Below are 14,125 nucleotides of genomic sequence, written 5' to 3' on the forward strand. Positions count from 1 at the left end.
TCTCTCTCTCTCTCTCTCTCTCTCTCTCTCTCTCTCTCTGTTACCAGTGAGTTCTCTCTCTCTCTCTCTCTCTCTCTCTCTCTCTCTCTGCTTCCTGCTCGGAATTCAAGATGTGAGAGCCCTTAGCTTCTGCTCCAGCCACAGTTTGTGTCTGCTTCTTACCAGGATGAATGCACATCCCCCTGGAAAAAAAAGCTAAACAAACCCTTCCTCCTCTAAGTTGCATTGGTCCTGGTGTTTTATCACAGCAATACAACAGTCACTGACACGCCTGCCTTCTGTCCACCGACTAAGGCTCCTGAGAGCTCTGGGACTGTAAAACCCGAGGACCCAATACAAAACAGATTTCACCATCAAGATCCTTGCCGCCCTGCTATCCTTGGTAGGTTAGGAACAGCATGCAGGAGAGATGCAAACTCTCAGTAATGCGTGCTGAACCCCCAGCCAATCTCCAGGCAGAACCACACCCAAGGCTAATAATAATATTTGTCTTTGTAAAAAAAAAAAAAAAAAAAGATGCCTCTTAGCTATAGAATCCCGGTGAAGCTCATAGGCGTGGATACTGTTATTGCAAGGCACGTAGAAACCAGTTTATTCATGTGCCCATATCCTATTGCTGAGTCAGAACTGGAAAAACCAGTCTCTTAAGATGTACAGGGATGCTCTTAACTCAGCCAGTGGCTTCCAACCCTCTGAGGCCGAGGAATGATCAGATGGGGTCTCTTCCGACTCAGTGCCCAAAGCCCAGTAACATGCTGTATCCGGCATGGAGCCAGTCCCCTTTGTGGCTAAAACTACAGAGCCAAATCCTCTGCTCAAGAAATTAGGTTTGGGTGCTGTGAGTTCTTTGTGGATAGGTAGCTCAGTGGTGATTCCCACGGTGGCCTGGCCAACATGAGCAAAGAGGGTTAGCTAACTAACTTCAGACCAACTCCCTCCAAACCAGCATAGAGGCACACACGTGTAGTCCCAGATCCTTAGGAAGCTGAGGCAAGAAACGAAAAGAAGCCAGTCAGCTTCCTCCAGATGAAGTGAAAGGCTTATCTGGGTCCTATCAGGAGAAACATGGGCAAAAGGATGCTAGAAAGGACCAGAGGCATGCATAGCAAACATGCTGGCTGGAGCCAGGGATGCTGCTGCTATACCACGGTATTGGAGTCAGTTTAGACCAGGCTCTCCAAGTTCAGCCTCCGAGTATCTGCACAGCCATGATACTTGGCTTAGTGATACCCAAAAGTGTCTTAGGACTTCCAAAGGAGTCTCGGCCTATGACTGTCCACTGCCCCCTAAATGGCTTCCCACATTGGTAGGCAATACTCCAACCATGGGTTCGGAAGAGGGGTGTTGAAAACAAAGTTCCCTGTCTTTACTGTCTCTTACTCTTGTCTCCAAGCCCCAACTAGAAATAAAGCTGCTAAGGGCCAGAAGACAAAATATGGGTTTAAGGCTTTTGTTATTAACTGCTTTTTTTTTTTTTGTAAGACTTGCCTCTGTATAAGCACAGTACTAGGAATAAATCTCTGTCCCCAGAGAGCATAGCTATGCACCTGTGCCTTAAGAACCCCTCACAGCCACTGACACCTTAGGTAAGTGCCAACACCAGGTACTGTCTGTCTGTGGAAGGTGCTGCCTTCTCCAAGTAGCTGTGCACTAGGGGACCTCGGGCCTCTTCTCTTCCTGCTGGCTTCTGGCTGTGTGGCCTCTACCCCCTGAAGCATCAGTCTCCCACAGCACTGTCCAGAGACTGCCAGGACTGAGCCCAGCTCTAGTACCAGCCTCAGTGACTGGAGAGATGGTCAAGACTCTTCTCTGGGCATTGACATCTGGGGTGGCATAAGGACAGGGCCAGAGACAAAACCTGGTGCTTACTTGGTTCCAAAAATATCCTAAAGGCTTGCCAGCTCTCTTCTTTCGCAGTGAAGGTGAAGGCTCTAGAAAGAAAGCAACAGGACTTGTCTGGGACTCTTCCTGCCCACTGCTGAAGGTGACAAGGACAGCCCTCAGAATGCACACAGGGACTACATTAAGTACACCATGGGCCGGGTGGTGGTGGCACACGCCTTTAATCCTAGCACTTGGGAGGCAGAGGCAGGCGGATTCCTGGCTACAAAGTGAGTTCCAGGACAGCCAGGGCTACACAGAGAAACCCTGTCTCAAAAAAACAAAAACAAAAACAAAAAAGAACACCATGGGTGGTCCATGCCTTTAATCCCAGGGAGGCAGAGGCAGGTAGATCTCTGTGATTTTGAGGCCAGCCTGGTCTACAGAGTGAGTTCCAGGACAGTCAGGGCTAAACAAAGAAACTCTGTCTCAACAAAACAAAACAAAACAAAACAAAACAAAACAAAACAAAACAAACAACAAAAACAAACAAACAAAATCCCAAAACAAAAATAAAACAACAACAAAAAGAACACAATAGGTGGTCAGAATTCTCTTTCCAATTCAGCCTTTACCGCTAGTCACTTGCATGGTCATGGGAGTGCTGGCTAATCTCTTTAGGTTTCCAGTTCTGCACCTGTCCGCTGGCGGAGGGCAATCCCAATGTCAGAAGATTCTTGTGAAGAGCAGGAGAAAATGTATAAAAACCCTAACAAAATCTGGCATACTGCTTTATGAAATGCTAGCTGAAGACCTTATCAATCTCCCCTAGAGAAGGAAAGTGGAGACTCTCCTGGGTGGTCAGTTTTGTTTGTTTGTTTCTCAGTTTGACACAACCTAGAGTCACCTGGATAGAAGGAACCTCAGTTGAAGATTTGCCTTGTTTATAGACATACTTGTGAGCATATCTATAAAAGACTGTCTTGATTGGTGATAGATACATCACCAACACATAGGAGGGCCCAGCCCACTGTGGGCAACACCATCCCTAGGCAAGTGAGCCTGGAGTGTATGAGAAAGCTAACTGGGCATGAACCAGTGCGCCAGCCAGTAAGCAAGATTCTTCCATGATTTCTGTTTCAGTTCCTGTTGAATTCTTGCCCTGAATTCCCTCAGTGATTGATTGTGACCAGGAAGTGTAAGCCAAGCAAACCCTTTCCTCCCCCAAACTGCTTTTGGTTAGAGTGTTTTATCACAGTAACCCAAGGCAAACCAGAACATAAACCGAGAGTGACAGCTTGGGCCATGGAAAGAACCCTAGGAAGTGGAGAGTGCTTCCTGTTGGGGAGAAGGAGAGCAGAGCAGAGCTCTAGACCAAGCAAAAAGCAAAGTTTACCAACCCTGGAACCCATGGGGTCTTCGGAGTATGACAAACCTAAGCTGTCCCTGTGGGTATCAGCAGCTGCCTCCCTCTAGCCAGCACCTCAGGGGTTAAGACCAGGTGCCAGCTTGCCAGTCCACCAACTTGAGTGCCACATGCTTAAGTGGAAACAGGGCTGTCTCTGGATGCCAAATGTTATCACCATGATCAGCCATCGCCCAAAGGACCAGCATCGTGACCTGAGCCTTTTCATTAGCAATGAGACGCCACATAAGGAACAGCTGAAACCCAAGGCAGACACCCAATCTCTGGGGCCATGCTGGCTCCAGTTACCAAGCATCAGTCCCATGAAAGCTCTCATTCTTCACCTTGGCACGAAACTGGCACGTACTGGGCATGTGCAGTTCCTATGAGTTATAGCTGGAGGGCACTTCTAAGCAGATCACCCTGGTCGACACTGAAACAGGCTTTAGGTAGAGGGGGAGTGACTGGCTGACTCCAAAACTCCCTCCGAGATGGGCAGTGGTGATGCACACCTTTAATCCCAGCACTCAGGCAGACGTAGGCAGCTCTCTGAGTTCAAGGCCAGCCTGGTCTATAGGATGAATTGCAGGACAGCCAGGGCTACACAGAGAAACTCTGTCTCAAAACAAAACAAAACAAACCTCCCACTCTGCAAATAACTCCTCAGGAGACTGACAATGCCACCCCCATAAGTGAGGGGCACGTGAGAGCGAGAGAGGATTCAAGACAAAGGCACACCGTCCTTCCAGGAAAAGGAAGAGAACCTTGTGTCCCGCCTGTCACTTGCATCCTTCTGCTTTCTGTCTGGTGACTCTTACCTCACTCTTCCCTGGAGCACATGCTGACTGACTTTCTCCTCTGTGGAATGGCAGACCGTCCCTCACTCTGGCTTTGTTCTGAGGAAAAGGTACACAGACCTCAAGACAAACACATTAGTCACCATCCCACGGCCTTGCTCTGCAAGTGTCAGGAAGCAGAGACATAAGACGGTACCCTAGTCTAGACAGACTCCTGATCCTCTAACTTACTCCAGGGTGTGTTTTAACCTCCAGAGTACTAGGCTCAAAGACTCTGACTCCCATGTCTACCCACTGGGAATTCTGGAAATCTCACAAGGATACTCTAGCTGTTCTTTGAAGCTCAAACACATGCACACACTATGTGTCCTCTAACACACCCCATCATATTTGTTTCATTTTTATTACATATTCATTTTGTATGCCTGTATACATATGCACACCTATGTGTGTCGTGGTACACATACGTGAGGGTGTAAGTGTGTGTGTGTGTGTGTGTGTGTGTGTGTACGTGTGTGTGTGTGTGTTTGGAGGACACCTCCAAGAAGTCCTTTTCCTCCATTGACCATGTGTTCCCAGGGACTGAACTTGGCAGCAGGCACCTATACCCACTGAGCTGTCTCACCTGCCATTTAAAAAAAAATGTTTTTTAAGTTAAAAATTAGAAATAGGTGGGAGTCCATGATAATAATTGGAGGCCTTTCCTTTCCCTTGGAAGCTAAAAGACTCAGTCTTTGGGAAGGTAGGCGTTTAGGAGCTATTCTCAGATAGTGGAGTAGTTCCCCCTGTCCAGCACTGACCCTCATGAGACTATAAGGATTTTGAGGTCCCAAGGCTTGAGTCCAAGAAACATCTTACTCCAGGGCTCCCTGGCTGTTGACATGGTCTAGCAAGGTCACTCTGGCAGCCTGACTGATAAGCACCATTTCACCCTGGGAACCTTGGCTAATAAGCAACATTTGACTTTACTCTGAAATGCCAACCTATCATCCTTGTATGTCCCAGAGACCTCCACTCACATGCCCATCATAGGAGTCACTGCCTCCTTCCCTGCCATGTCTGATTTCTTCTATGCAGTGCATCAGAGCTAAAGAGCTAGATGCTACTGGAAACAGTTCACCCCTTGCAGAAATCTTTCTCCCCTTCTCTCACAGCCCTACATGTGCCTGACATATTGAGTTTCTCATGGTCTTATGAGTCCCCCAAACCCAATCCCACCCCTTGACTGTCCTAAGGAACTGTGGAAGTCCTCTAGGGAAGGGTACACATTCCTTTGTTCAAATAAACCTCTTGCTCATAAATGCTTACTGTGTCTTGGATTAAGCGAGGCTCTCTGAAACAAGCGGCGAACACAGCCTGTGCTCTGAGAGTCATTCTAGCAGAGCAGACCGACACTGAGGAAAGAAAATGATGCACCATTTCAGAGAGGGTCAGGGAGCCAGAGCAGGAGAGAGGGAGAGGCACTAAAAGTGGGATGTTCAGAGAAGAGCTCTCAAGGTAGGTGGTACCTGGGTTGAGGTCTCAGTGTCAAGGGCATACAGCAGAGAGTGCTAAAGGACCAGGGCTCCAGGCAGAGGAAGCAACAAGCGTCTGTCAACAAGCATCTAGCTAGTAGAGGCTAGCATTATCTTGCATGTGATATTAGCTCTTACAAAGTGAGAAAATGTGCAAGACCCTCACATCTTATTGAGACTCTCACATATGCATGCAAGCACAAGCACACACACACACAAAGACTGACTATCTTAAGCTCTGACCCTAACAAATCCAGCTGTAGCGGAAAGGGCAGGGCCTCTACACGCAGCCAGGAAGGGCTATGGTGTGTCCCTGCTGGTTCCAACAAGCTGAGAGATAGCCTCCACATGTTTTTTCTCCTGCACCTTTCCTTGACCCCTGTCCCGTGAGGAAACTGACTTAGCTTTCAAGATCCTGTTCAAATGTCACTTCTGTGACGCCTTATCAACCTGCTCAGGAGGGACTCCTCAATCTGTGAGTTCAAAGCACGAGGGCATGCCACCCCTGTTCCATGGTGATCTTCTGGTTATTTGGAAGCCTGTCACCCAATGACCCTTGGAACTCTTGGAAGACAAAGCAACATCTTTTCATTTCATCTTCTCTTTGTCTGGCAGAAGGACAGGTCATTAAATAATATTCAATGAAGTTGAAAACATGCAAGAAAAAATTGAATGAGAAAGTAGTGAGAGAGTGAGTGAATGAGTGAATGAATGAATGAATGGACGCAGTATAAGCCAAGAGAAAAGAGCAATGAAGAGAATTTTCTAATCAAGGGAGAGCAGTCAGAGATTAGTCCACGTTCAAAGCCAACTGCTGGCCCTCTCCCTAGGTCACGGCGCCCCATCCCAGCGTTCTCAGTAAATCTACATCAAGCCAGCAATAAAAGCATAGCATTCATATCATCGTGCTGACCCTCATCTGGCATCCTTAGTCCTGCATCCCAGGCTCCCTTCAGGGGGTGTGCAGGGGTAGCAGAACCCTCCGTTGGGCTTTTGGCTTGCAGGATAGAGGTTCCTTTTGGCAGCCTTTGAAGGGATTTCCAGGATGGAGGGCCTGCCCAAAGCCAGTTTAGAAGAAGTGAAAGGGGACAGTTGAAGCGCGGGTCGCCTGCATCAGAGATAGCAGTCACTAAGTTGTCCTGAATATTTTTTGAGTTAGGGTGGATGATTAGCTCCTACCTCCTGAGCAGAAGGAATTAAAGGTGGAGAAAGCCCTAGACCTCTTTCACTAAAGTTCACCAGCTAAGCAGAGGAACCAAGGAGAAGCCAGGTGCCTATTCAGATAAGTAACAATTTTACAAGGGAAAAGGCCCAAGGATTAGATTACAAAAGTAGCCGCACTGAGAAAAGCTGGCAATCAGGACAGAAAGGTAATGGCCAAATATCGATTTTCACGTTATAAACCTCATTTCCATGTCTGTGCAGGGCGGGGAGGAAGAGGGGGTGGAGGAGAGGAGGGGGAGGGGAGGGGGGAGGAGAAAGAGAAAGGACCAGCAAGTGCAGGGAGGCAGGAGAGAAACCGGGGTGCTCAAAGCCAGCAGATCTGTGAGTGTGGTACAGACGTGCAGATGAGCAAGACTGCAGGTTTCAGCTGCTCCCTTCCAGGGATGGCATCCTTGGGGAAAGGGTGGGAGGCTGGAGCTGTGCCTCTGTCAAAAGGAGGAAGGAACTCGATGGAGAAATAGATGACTGAGAGAGAGTGACAACTGGGAGGGGCCCCAGCCACCTTCACCCTCCTGGGCTACCCAACTCTGTTGTACCTCCTAACACTCACCCTTCAAAGACACTGCCAGCACCAGAGCTGGCAGTCGTGGAACAGAGGTTAAAACAAAACAAAACAAACAAACAAAACCCCCAAAACTGGTCCCACGTCTGTGGCACATCAGACAGCTCTCTGATTTCTCCCCATTCATTTAGCACTGGATCCCTGGCCCTAGCTTAATGCCTGACACACACCGGCTTCATGTTGTTCAATAAACGGTGCCCAGATGGGGCCAGGGAGGAGCTCGGTTGGTAAAGCGCATGCCACACAAGCATGCGGACCTGAATCTCCAGCATCCAGGCAAAAGGTCAGGTGAGGCAGGAATCCCAGAGCTGAGGCAGGAATCCCAGAGCTGAGGGGTGGGGGTGGGGGGTGGGGGAGTAGGGCTGAGCCAGACAGCTCCTTCCCTGAGCTCCCTGGCTAGCAAGCCTAGTTGAATTGGTGAGCCCAGGCCCCAGTGAGAGAGTGTTGTCTCAAAAACCAAGGTGGGCAGCTCTGAGGATTGACATCCAAGGTTGACCTCTGGCCTGCATGGGTACCAGTATGTACACCCCCCCCAAAAAAAAAACCCAGCATCCAAATGATGAGTCTTCAAGTGATGGACAGGATGACATCATAGCACATCACTGGCCATTTACTCATCGCCATATCATTCTTATGAGCTAAGAATAGTAAGAGTGACAGCAGCTACAGTTTTATGGCGGACTCTCCCACGTGCACATTGGATCTATTAACCTCAATAATTTTCCTAGCAACCATTAAGAAAGGCTCCGTCGCAGTCTTTTATTTGGAACTGGAGAACTAAGCACAGAGATCAAATGGGTGTTTGAAGGATTCAGGGATGGAATGTGCGGGTCATTGTCTGGGCTCCTTCCATTCTGCCCAGGGCTTTTTATCTTCCTTTCCTTTCTGCGAGGCCTGGAGGAACAGAGTAGGGGGAGATGGGTCTCAGGCTGGCCTAGATCGGCAAAAGTCTGATGAAGCCACGCAGCATAAAGACTGGGCCCTAAGTCTCACTGTGTCTCGCATTGAATTTGTATCCAGCTCCTCTGTCTAGAAACCTGCGAAAACCCTGTGGACACGGACCCTGGGGTCACAGTACCCAAACATCTGCCCAGTGTCTGCCGGATCACTTAGATCCAAGGCTCAGATCAAGCACTCCTGGGTCTTCCTTCTCTCTGACTCCCCTCTCCCCGCCCCAAGTCACCACAAACTGGATCTGACTGCTTTAGGCAGTCAGATCCAGTTCCAGTTGAACTTCCAGTTGAACTTCTTAAGGCAAGAGAAAACAGTCAGAGCCTAAGCTGTGGCAGCCAGACCAGTCTAGCCAGAAAGAGGTCACACAGCCCCTCCCCACTCTGAAGAAAAGCAGCCCGAGGGAGGCTTGTCAAACAGAAGGCCCAGAGAACCAGGTGAGCCTACTTATGGAGGACCAAGGATGGGCGGGCAGAAACCAACCCCTGGGAAACCCCCTCAAGCTAGCATTACACCCCAGTCAGGCCACCATAAAGAAGATACCTGATCACAAATATCCACAGAAGTCTCCTGTCTGCCTGACCAGACAACACTGGTCACATGATACTCTCTACTTTTTCAGAAGTGCGGGGCCTGATGGTTTGAGTCATTTCCCATGTCAAGAGTGGAAGCCAAATCACGAAGGTGACAGTGCAGGCAGCTTCTCGGTCCCAGAGGAATGGAAAGGAGCTGAGTGGGGTTCCTCCTGACACCAATAGTAGCACACCCTGGATGGGCCTTCAAAGTCTTCACCGCCTTCCCTGGCTAACATCTTTTGTACCTCACTTTTTAAAAACAGTGCCTTTCTCCTATTTCTAGGCTCAAGCCACAGCCAGGGCCATGATGGTCTTTGCTACCTGGGCCTTACATTAACTATCTCCCAAGAGGTAAGATGAAACCTGGCTTGCACTACCACCCATAAAAACTAAAAGGCACATGACTAAGCCTCACCCTCAAATTACTTACAGTTTAGGAGACAGCGCCAAACCGAGGAATGTTCTCTGTCCTAAAATCTTCCTTCTGCTGCAACCAGACTGCCCAGCATCCCATGGGCTCCCACTCACTTCTCACCTCTGTTCTCTGTGCTCTCCTTGTTCCATCTGCTCCCTTCCACTGCGGGAACCCACCCACGGGCAACCCACATGGCAGCGCCCAGCTTCAGCCTCCCCTGCCTGCTGGAATCCACAAGGACCGCTCTCCCTTTCCCCATTAGCAGCATCACCTCTCATAGGCTGCCTCAGGCACATATAGGACTATGAGACCTTTACAGTGGTGAGGCTGTAGTCAATCCTTTCTATCTAAACGGTGCTTTACCAAGCACTTGCAGACACGTTATCTCGTCCTGGCAATAACTCTTTATTGCCCGTGTCTTGCTTCAATGAGATGAAAGACTTCTGTGGGCAGGAAAGGGTGCATTTAATGTCACCAGAATGCCTAGCATGGTCCTTCTTGGGAATACTCCATTACATTAACAGATAAGCTAGTCATATCAGGAAACTACAGGAACATTAAGGCTCTGGCCAATCCACTCCCCCACCAGCCCTCACCTGGCAGGCAGCTCAGCTGTATGGAGAGCAGTGTGAGTACCAGTGGTGCCAGCTTCAGGGTTGACAGGTGGCGAGGACATGAGTGCCTCAGTCTCCCTGGCTGGCTCTTTCATCGAATGTTTGGGTTCTTACGTAGAATAGACAGTCAATTATAAAAGAAGCAGCCAAAGGCGACATCAGTATGAGCCCAGACTCTGAACTCTTGCCTTGGCAGTAATTAGCAAATGGCCTCGTTTTCTCCATTCATAAGAAAGCAAAACAAATGAGGAAAGATGTCTAAATGAATGTCTGACATGGACTCTCCCAAGCACACACATCTCCTTAATGGATAAATTATGAATCAGCCCCCGTTTCCCTGGCTTTCTGATTTGTCTCCTGGCTGCCCCTTCCTTGGGAAACTTTCCAAATCACAGAAGGAAAGCCTCTCTGACCATCCAGCTTTATCCCTTCTATTGCAGTTAATGCTGGAAAACACAGCCAAGACGGGGAGAACCTCAGGGCCTCCATAAGCTTTAAATAAGAAAGCACTTAAGAAACCCAGGTGTGGGTAGATTTGAAGGGCTGGAGCAAAGAATAACATTTCTTTGTCTTCCTTGGACTTTGTAACCATGAGGAATCAGCAGACTGGTGTGGAAAGGGGTGTGCGTGGCCACCTTCTGATGCCGAGAACAAACTTCAGGACTAGGTTCTAGCCTCATATGCCAAAGCTGAGATGGGGGTAGATAGAAGCAGACCACGCAACTCTTCACCACAGCCTCTGACACAGTGAGCTCCAGAGGGTTTCCAGGGAAGTCCCTGTGCTCTGTCTAGCATTCTACCAGCTGGAAGAAGATGGCAGGAAGACAAAGTGGTTAGTGTGGGGGTGAGGGATAGTTCTCTTTCAAGGGAAGTACAGCCTCTGCAGGGTCATGTCTTATTTCAGAAACAGATGTTCCTTCCCTCATTCTTTCTACGGAAGAGGGGGAAGGCAAACATCTTCTGGGGAGGCAGACTCCTCACACAGTAGGCAGGAGTCCTGAGATCTTCTGAAGTCATGGGGACCAGTAAAACCCTCAAAGGACTTGTACCCATGACTCCAGGGTGCAGACTACTGTTCTTCAGGCAAAATCCAGGCACATACCATCTCCCCCGCCCCCATACCCCTTGACTCACTGCAGATAGCTCAACAGCTGCTGGCCTCGGACCCTTGTCGAGAATCATCAGGACAAGTTTCCGTAGTAATAGCCTGTTGCCCTTTGTTCCAAGCCTGCAAACTCTCTCATATCCCATATGGCTCCTCGGCCCCTCCCTGCTCACTCCCATGACTTTCCCCAACACCTGTCTCATCTCCAAGAGCTCTAGAGAGGTAGGCAGCCCTCGCTCAGGCAAGGCTCAGGATCTGCCCCCTTCTAATCCCTCCACAATGGTTCTTATTCAAACAGTGGCCCAACCCTAGCTCCTGGGTCTCTTAGGAGCTGGCCTTAGTGTTCCAGAGAAATATAGACAAGTTTTGTTCTGGCTCTGACTTGAGGAGGGGAAAGCACACAAGGAGACCTCACGAGCACAATGAGAGGGACCGCCAGCACTCAGTCAGCGTCACATACATGTCAAGGCCATGCCGTCCCAATGGCAGAACTCCAGGTTTGCCTGACCATGCCTGCCTCAAGTACAAGGCTCTGTTTCTCCAGACTGCAACTACCCTAACCTCCTCTCCTGGCAAGGAGTGTGTGTTGGGGGAGGAGTGTGAAGGGAGAAGAAGAAAGCCTTAAGAGGAAGCTCTCAAGGAGAGCTGGAGCCCTCCCCGAAGGCAGCAGGGCCTTCTAGGAGAGGATTCCTACTGGATGACCAGGTTGTCAGCAGGTTGTTTCTGTCAGGAGCCACGAGAAGGATCCTCCACAGCTGACCAAGTCTGGTACCCCGGTGTCAGATATGGGTGGAATCCCCTCAAGTCAGACTTCCTGGAAGAGAGGACCTTGCCTTGCCCATGAAGGAGAGACCACTGAGTCACTCTCAGAGTGGCCCTCAATGGCCTTGCCAGGGTACCAACCAGGCCTTTGTCCCGGTCTCATGTAGGGCCTGCCTACTTGCTGACCCTCTGCTCTGCATGGACATTTCCGATTTTCCCACCGTCCCCTCTGCTCTGCATGGACATTTCCGATTTTCCCACCGTCCTTCAAACAGTCTCTGCCCACCCCTATCTTCCTTCTTGCACTATGGTATCCCTGTCCTCCAGGCGTCCCACCTTGTGGCTTTCCCTTCACTACTGAGTCTGCCTCTGTCCACTCCTATCCTGGCTCCACACCGACTCATCCTAAAACTAAGGGTACCTCAGTGACTTACTGCCTGGTCCTCACTTTGATTCCGTTCTCCTCCCTTCATTTGGAGCTGTGGGTATATCACTTCACTGGCTGTGAATCTCGCTGCCCTGTCTCAGGGCACTCTGGCCTACACCCGCCTGTTTTCTCATCTTGGATCGGAAGGCTCCCTTATCAGAAGGCAGAACTCCCATCTCTAGACCATGACTGTAGGCAGCATATACCCCTCACCTGTAGGAACCCAGGCTCAGGCCCCAGTGGGGGGACCTCTCACCCCCTAGGTGTATGCACTCCCTATCCCTGGCCTCCCGCCTCACCGCCTCTACCTTGAGGGGCGCACAATCCCTTCCGGGCTGGGGATGAAGAAGCAACCACCAGGAGGGGAGAACAGGGCGCCCCCGGGCCACCGCCCCTTACCGATGGTGGAGATATGCGAGGAGTGGAACTCGTTGTCGGTGAAGCGGCACAGCAGGCATGTCTTGCCCACTCCGGAGTCCCCGATCAGCAGTAGCCGGAACAGCACATCGTACTGTTTCGCCATGGCAGGGACTCAAGGGGGCCCGAGGGCTGCGGGCGGCTGCGGGCTCAGCCCCGCTCAGCCTCTGCCATCGCGGCTGGAGCCAGCCCCAGGACGCCGCGGTGGCGAGAAGGAAGCGGCCCGGCCCCCGCGCTGGCCTCGCCCGCTCGCTCGCTAGCTCGCTGGCGCGGGGAAGCGCGGCTGCGGCGGGAGCGCGTCGCGGGGAAGCTTGCGCTGGCGGGAGGTGGGAGGGGACAGCTGCGGCTGCCGCCCCTGCCCGGCCCTCCGCCCGTTCCCTGCACCGCCGCTGCAGCGGGAGCGGGGGAGGGGAGCGTCGGGGTCCCCGCGGCCGCCCGGGGCGGGGTCCCAGCTCTGCTCTCAAGCCCTGGGGTGCCCGGACCCGGGCAGGGTTGGGAAGGGATACGATCTGAGAGGCGGAGTTGGAATGAGCGCCCACCCAGCCCAGATCCCCAACCTTGACTTCCCGGTCCCATCTCTTCTCCTCGATTCAAAGCCTGATCTTGATCACTCCACCCTACCTAGGTTGCCCCTTCAGCGGCCTGGCCCAGCTTATGAATGGCAGGTCCTCACCTGGGCTCACCCCTAGTTGGAAGGCCTTCATCGGGGTCTGGATTGGAACGCCCTTCTCTTCACCAACACTCCGGTGTGTTGCCGAATTAACTGTCATTGCCATTTGGCCGCCCCACAACAGTGACTTATGTCATGCCCTCCCACCTCTTAAACCGGGAAAACACCCGCTGACCCATTCATTGTTCAGTTCTTCAGAGTAGACAGATATCATTAAAAATGAAATCCAAGTTGCAAAATTATTTGGAGGAGGTTCCTATAAAGTTTTCTTTTGGTCTAAATTGCTAGGGTGGGTTCTCAGATTACCAAATATTTATTTCTGTATACAAATGGTACCCAAGAATGAATTGTTCTCTCTAGAGACCCAGTTTACTGCTGCCAAATGTGTTAGCACCAGAGAGGAAAATCAATCCTTTCTGGGGTTCAGAAAATTGCCTGCTCTTGAGAACTAGTATTAGGGGAGAGCAAGTCTAGTCTATTGGGTCTTTAAAAAGCAACGACTGTGTGAGTGTGTGGGAGTGCATGTGCGCGTGTGTGTTCGGGCTAAGTATTAGATGGAAAATGAATTTGTCAGTAGGAGAAATGGATCAAGAAAAATGATAAGCCTATTTATTGTCTTGAAATGAACTACATTTCAAGCAACGTGCCTAAATGAAGGAAAAACCCTAAACATGTTTGCTACTTTTATTTAAGGAACAGATCCTAGGCTGGCCATTAAGATTCACAGGTGTGAGACTGCTCAGAGGTTGGGAACAGGGCTGCTCTTCCAGAGGTTCAGTTCTCAGTACAGGACCCGTACAGCAGCTTAACTTGAGTTCTAGGGGTTCCCACATCTGCTTCTAGTTTCTGCAGGCGCCAGGCATGCA

At 50.5% G+C, this 14,125-nt stretch overlaps 1 protein-coding gene across 2 annotated transcripts in view; it reads right to left on the minus strand.

Annotated features, from left to right (window-relative positions):
• Positions 1-13,365, minus strand: part of Rab15 (RAB15, member RAS oncogene family) — a 24,552-nt gene extending 11,187 nt beyond the window's left edge. The window contains exon 1 of one of the 2 annotated variants that reach the window (XM_029484317.1): positions 13,263-13,365. In XM_029484317.1, the coding sequence (XP_029340177.1) occupies positions 13,263-13,365 (103 nt within the window). Of the gene's footprint in view, positions 1-12,571; positions 12,897-13,262 lie in introns of those variants that run through there. The other variant, XM_021178670.2, reaches the window with a different exon arrangement.
• Between the last annotated feature and the right edge of the window lie 760 nt (positions 13,366-14,125).

Source organism: Mus caroli, chromosome 12 (assembly GCF_900094665.2).
Source record: "Mus caroli chromosome 12, CAROLI_EIJ_v1.1, whole genome shotgun sequence".
Classification (NCBI taxonomy): domain Eukaryota; kingdom Metazoa; phylum Chordata; class Mammalia; order Rodentia; family Muridae; genus Mus; species Mus caroli.